The sequence below is a fragment of the Mastomys coucha genome, unplaced genomic scaffold (genome assembly GCF_008632895.1).
Source record: "Mastomys coucha isolate ucsf_1 unplaced genomic scaffold, UCSF_Mcou_1 pScaffold22, whole genome shotgun sequence".
NCBI lineage: Eukaryota > Metazoa > Chordata > Mammalia > Rodentia > Muridae > Mastomys > Mastomys coucha.
This window is the reverse complement of record NW_022196905.1, coordinates 123,693,041-123,698,930: the sequence shown is the minus strand read 5'-3', so window position 1 is coordinate 123,698,930 and position 5,890 is coordinate 123,693,041. Positions and strand designations below refer to the sequence as shown.

Below are 5,890 nucleotides of genomic sequence, written 5' to 3'. Positions count from 1 at the left end.
GGCTCACCTGCCACTGCACCCCGGCAGCCAGGCCTAATGGCCCAGATGGCTACCACTGCAGCCGGTGTGGCTGTGGGCTCTGCAGTGGGGCACACCCTGGGTCACGCCATCACTGGGGGCTTCAGCGGAGGTGGTAATGCCGAGCCCGCAAAGCCTGACATCACTTACCAGGTGAGGTTTGGAGCAGCTTCTCCTTCTTGTGTTTTTATTTTCTGAGATGAGTTGGCAGCTGGCAAGCATCTTGTATGAATAAGCATTTAATCTGATACCTTGAGGACCTGAGTTCAAATCCTGTGAACCCACAAAGTCAGGCATACGTAGCCTGTGCACATATATACATTGTGGGGTGGAGACAGGCAAATCCCACAGCAGGGCTGGCTGGCCTGTTGAGATGAAATAAGTCGTTTCTGGTTGAGTGAGAGGTTCTGTCTCCAGGAAATAAAGGAGAGAGTGGTCGAGGGAATGCTTGGTGCGTCTCCCCTTGGCACATCTATCTGTCCACACACTCATATGGGAGCATTACCTACAAAGCCACATTGGGTGGTCTGAGTTACACCAGGAGTCTAGCCTTCCTTACTGGACAACAGCCGTTTTCCCTTAGGATGATTTTTGTTTTTGAGAGGATATCACTCAAGGTAGCCTTGAACTCCTGGCAAGCCTCCTGCCTTGGCTTTAAGTACTTATTATCTTGGTTACACTTCTGTTGTTGCTTTTGGAGACAAAAGTCTTCACTGTGTGACCCAAACTGGCTCCCAACGTGTAGCAGTCTTCTTGGCCTCTCAAGTGCTGGTGTCACAGGCAGAGCCCTGGGGCCTGGCCTTTGAAGGCAGCCTTCCTTACATAATCACAAACCTTTTCATGACTTTATGACCCCTTACCTAGTTTTTTTGTTTGTATGTTTTTTACCATTTCTTTCTCTGGGTAGGGTAGATGTATTTTATAAGGAGCATGTATTCTCTTTTTTGGTGTGTCTGATTTTTTTGTTTTGTTTTGAGACAGGGTTTTTCTGTGTAGCCCTGGCTGTCCTGGAACTCACTCTATAGATCAGGCTGGCCTTGAACTGAGAAAAATTCGCCTGCCTCTGCCTCCCAAGTGCTGGGATTAAAGGCGTGCACCACCTCTGCCAGGCGACATCTTAGTTTTCGCTGCCATGTTGCTGAGTAACACTAAATTTGCACCTTTCCCCAGCTCCCAGTGTGTGAGCGCTTCCTTTGTGTGGCGTCCTATGCTTTCTCATCTCAACACAGGATGCTGTGTCTTTGCAGGAGCCTCAGGGAGCCCAGCTGCAGAACCAGCAGTCTTTTGGACCTTGCTCTCTAGAGATTAAGCAGTTTCTGGAGTGTGCTCAGAACCAGAGTGATGTCAAGCTCTGTGAGGGCTTCAACGAGGTGCTGCGGCAGTGCAGGATTGCAAATGGTAGGTGACTTGTCCCTCTGCTCGGGGTGATGGGCCTGAACCCTATTTAGTTTTGGAGTTAAGTCCTCCAATGGGACCTTTTTTGAGGCAGGGTTTCTCTACATATTCACTGTTCTAGAACTCACTGTAGACCAGGTTGGCCTCCAGAGATCTACCTGTCTCTGTCTCCAGAATGCTGGGATTAAAGGCATATAGCATTGCTGCCCTGCCCTATAGTATTTACAGTTCAATGCTTGGTTTTGTTTTCCCACCTTCAATTAGAGCAACGGTTCTCTTAGTTCCTCATGCTGTAGTTACCTCGAACCATAAAATTATTTTTGTTGCTACTTCGTAACTATAATTTTGATACTGCTATGAACTGTAGCATGTGATATGCAGGATAGCTCAAATGTGATTCCTCTGAAAGGGGTGGAGATCCTCAGGGTGAAAATAGCTGAATTAGGAGAGAGGAGGGAGGGCTGTTAAGTGTTTCGGAGTGGAATAAAGAGGTACTTGTTCTAGCCAGGCGGAGGTTGTACATGTCTTTAATCCACCACTCAAGAAAAAGAGGCAAACCCTCTCTCAAAAAACTAAAGAAAAGCCAGGCAGTCGTGGTGCATGCCTTTAATCCCAATACTAGGAAAGTAGAGGCAGGCGGATTTCTGAGTTCGAGGCCAGCCTGGTCTACAGAGTGAGTTCCAGGACAGCCAGAGCTATATAGAGAAACCCTGTCTTGAAAAACCAAAGGGGGGGGGGTGTGAAGGGAGAGGGAAAGAAAGAGGGAGGGAGGGGAACCAATGTTTGAAAAAAAAAAAAAAAAAAGAAGGCATTCATAAATCTCAATAAGGTTTTCTGCCTGATTGAACTGATGTCAGACCCATCCCACAACAGGGAAGACCCAGACCTGAGACTGATCCCCAACTCAGGAACTCCCAGACAGAATGCTGGGGATGTCTGTGGAGCAACTGGTCCAAGGAATATCTATTTCTGGGACAGGGTTGTTGGTAGAGACAGGCAAGGAGACAATGTTGAGTTAGGAGCTGTTCAAAACCATCACAATGACCTATAGTGAGCTTACCATAGGGGTCGTTGCCAAGGCACAGGGGTAAGATGCAACTAACATTAAAGCTTAGCTTACTGATGTGTCCAAGGCAGTCAGCAGAATTGCCAACAAAGTTGACTTTGTTCTTGTCAGATAGGGATCCATTGTGTCCCAGTGGAGGGTTCAGCGGCACCGCTTCACTCCATACTGCCAGGCCCATGGAGGAAACGCTGCCCCCCACCCTCCCAGCCTCTGACAGAGGGCTAGTAATGGAATTAGAGGTGGGGGGGAGAGAGAGGAAGGGATACAGAGATACATACTTATCCAAATTCATTATAACTCTTTGTTGGTTTAACATCTACCAAATTGGCTAATTGTCTGCTACAGACCCTTGTCTGTAGACACACCCACCATGTCTTAGTTATGGCAAGGATAGAATTGAGGTTTGATTGAAGGAACCATGAAATGGCATTGTTGGGTGTCTTTTAACTTAAACTTGTCTTTTTCTTTTTTTGTTTTTTAAACAGGTTTAATCTAATCAAGAAATTCAAGCTGAAGAAATGTACAGTTGGTTCTGTATAATTGATATTACAAGTGTGGACCCTTATATTTCTAACAGTTCTATTGCTTTGGAATGGCCATGAAAGAGATCTAAGTATAGATGTTTACTTGTAGTGTTGGTTACTGGGCAAGTGTTTGGCCTCCTAGAACTAACTGTATTGTGATTGTGAGTTTAAAAAAAAAATAAATTGGTTTATTCTGAAGTGTGTGTCCTTATTGTGTATGCCTGCTGAACATAATGGCATTCTAGGAGAAACTACATTCTGCATACTATTGATTCATGTAGTCCAGTGGTGCTCAACCTTACTAATGCTCTGGCCTTTTAATACAGTTCCTCATCAAAAATGCAGGGTTTTTTTGGGCTGGAGAGATGGCTCAGCATTGACTGCTCTTCCGAAAGTCTAGAGTTCAAATCCCAGAACCACATCTGACTCCTCTTTCTGGAGTGTCTGAAGACAGCTACAGTGTACTTACAATAAATAATTCTTTTTTTAAAATGCAGGTTTTTGATCCAAATCTTGAGGCATAGAATCTATGGAAAGCTTAGGCCCAGGAAAGGTGATACATGCCTTTAATCCCAGGAAACCTAGACGAGTAAATCTAAGTTCAAGGCCAGTCGGGGACAGTCATCTTTCAAATAAAGGACAGCTTTTGTTTAAGCTGTCCTACACACCTTTAATCTGGCCATAATCTGGAGGCCTATATAAGGACAGTGGAAGAAGGGTTCTTCGCCTGCATGCATGTATCTGTTAGAGCCTACTCTTGGATTCCAGCAATAGAAGACCAGCTGAAACATCTAGCCATGTGGGGCAAAGTAGATTCTTGGACTTCCCATTCACAGCTGGCCAACTAGAGAACCTTGACAAGTGCAATCATATTGCTTATTCAAATGGTTCTAGCTGCTCCAGGCCCAGGGTCCCACAGAAGTGTTACTTCTGCAGAAGAGGGTGTATAGCTGTGTGGAGTCCTTCAGGCAAGTGTACCCAGCTCTTGGTTTTTATTTGCGAAGGATCCTGTCTCTTGGTATGGTCAGAGCATGATCTCATGCTGTTAGCAGCACAGTGGGGTGCGACCTTGAGCACATCTTTTTCATAAGTACTATTTTTCAAGGGGTTTTAATTTGTGTCAGATGGCTTCTTTACGAAACATTTTTGGTGTTTTATTTGTATCAGATGTATGTGTTTTGCCTAGATGTATCTAAGTGTGCCTTGTGTGTAGTGCCCTCAAGAGACCAGAAGACACCCCCTGGAACTAGAGCCATAACCAGTTGTGAGCAACCATGTAGATGCTAGAAATAACCCTAGTCGTAGAACAGCCAGTGCTCCTAACCACTGAATCATCTTTCTAGGCCCTCCATTTTCATACGGGGTCCTGTAGTTTTGGAGGTGATATTTTTTTGTTGTTTTTCTTTTTTTCTTTTTTTGGTTTTTCAAGACAGGGTTTCTCTGGATAGCCCTGGCTGTCCTGGAACTCACTCTGTAGACCATGCTGGCCTCTAACTCAGAAATGCACCTGCCTCTGCCTCTCAAGTGCTGGGATTAAAGGTGTGTGCCACTACTGTCTGGCTGCTATGTGGGGTCTTAACCCTTCTATTTTTTTGTTTTTTAAACTTTTATCACATGCCGATGTGTCAGCTGCCACATCCACTCAACTATTTCAGTTGTGTCTGCATGACAGGTCTAAAAAACCTGTTCATAGACCTGAGGCATATGCTTCATGGAGAGCCAATCTCCTGGATATTCAGTCAGTCGTGGCATCCCCTAACTCAAAGGTAACCCAGATATGTCCTCATGAACTCGTGTGCTAGGTGCCCACCAAGATATGATTATTTATTTATTTTTAATTATTATATGTAAGTACACTGTAGCTGTCTTCAGACACCCCAGAAGAGGGCATCAGATCTCATTACAGATGGTTGTGAGCCACCATGTGGTTGCTGGGATTTGAACTCAGGACCTCTGGAAGAGCAGTCAGTGCTCTTAACCGCTGAGCCATCTCTCCAGCCCAAGATATGATTTATTAATATCTAGATAAAATTGGACATTGCTCTCTGACCTTTACCAATGTTCCAACATCTTAGCCAAACGCTGGCCTGGAATTTCCTAAAGAATGTTACCCATCCAAACTAATTGCCTTCAGCATTGTGGGTAGGGCATTGAAGCTTACAGAATGGGAGACTTATCCCAGGGCAAGGTCAAATAGAATCCTCATTCTCCATCAGGTACTGCAGCTGAACCACTCCTAGGAATTAGCAAGAGACAAGTCTTTACTAGCCCAGAAGATTAGCATAGTGGGCCTTTTACTAAGGATGGGCCGGACCTTGAGCCGAGTGTGTGTGAGACAGTGTGCAGCAGTCAGCATTTGAGATTGAAGACCTCTACCTTCCTGGCTGGCACATCCACAGCCCTCCCCTCCACCCGCCACTCCGGCCTGGCCCATGCAAGCTGGAGCATGCTCAGAGCCCGGGATGCTGCACCAGTCCAGAGGAGATGGCTGCTGTTTTAGACCCAGTGTGTGACCTCATATGTATCTCAACTACTGAGCTGCCAGATTTCTCATTTCTCTTCAAAAAAAAAAAGAGAATCTTGTCTTCAAAAAATAACAGTGCGTTCCTTTCAAAGCCGGTGTTGCCAGGCTGGAGGGGTGCATGGCCTGAGTTCAGAGTTCCATACTCATAGTCGCTACAACAGTCTATAACTCCAGTTCTAGCGGGTGTAAGCCCTCTCTGACGTCTGAGTGTATAAGACATTCCTGTGTTACACATACATACTGCCAGCAAAAGACTCATCATACACATAAAATCTCAAAAAACAGGGCTAGAGAACTGGCTCATTCCTTTAGATCATAAACTGGGGGCTAGAGAGAGAGCTCAGCAGTCAAGAGTACTGACTG

The 5,890-nt window shown here is 45.4% G+C and overlaps 1 protein-coding gene across 1 annotated transcript; it reads left to right on the top strand.

Moving 5' to 3' along the window:
- Positions 1-6: 6 nt before the first annotated feature.
- Positions 7-3,201, top strand: Chchd2 (coiled-coil-helix-coiled-coil-helix domain containing 2). The gene is made up of 3 exons (XM_031338096.1): positions 7-171; positions 1,266-1,416; positions 2,965-3,201. The coding sequence occupies exons 1-3, from the start codon at positions 37-39 to the stop codon at positions 2,973-2,975; spliced, it is 297 nt and encodes a 98-aa protein (XP_031193956.1). The 5' UTR covers positions 7-36; the 3' UTR covers positions 2,976-3,201.
- Positions 3,202-5,890: the final 2,689 nt, after the last annotated feature.

Excerpts from the sequence above, each read along its gene's own strand:
- Chchd2 (XM_031338096.1), top strand. The coding sequence starts at position 37 with ATGGCCCAGATGGCTACCACTGCAGCCGGTGTGGCTGTGGGCTCTGCA. Across the intron at positions 172-1,265 it reads AGCCTGACATCACTTACCAG|GAGCCTCAGGGAGCCCAGCT; the intron begins GTGAGGTTTGGA and ends GTGTCTTTGCAG.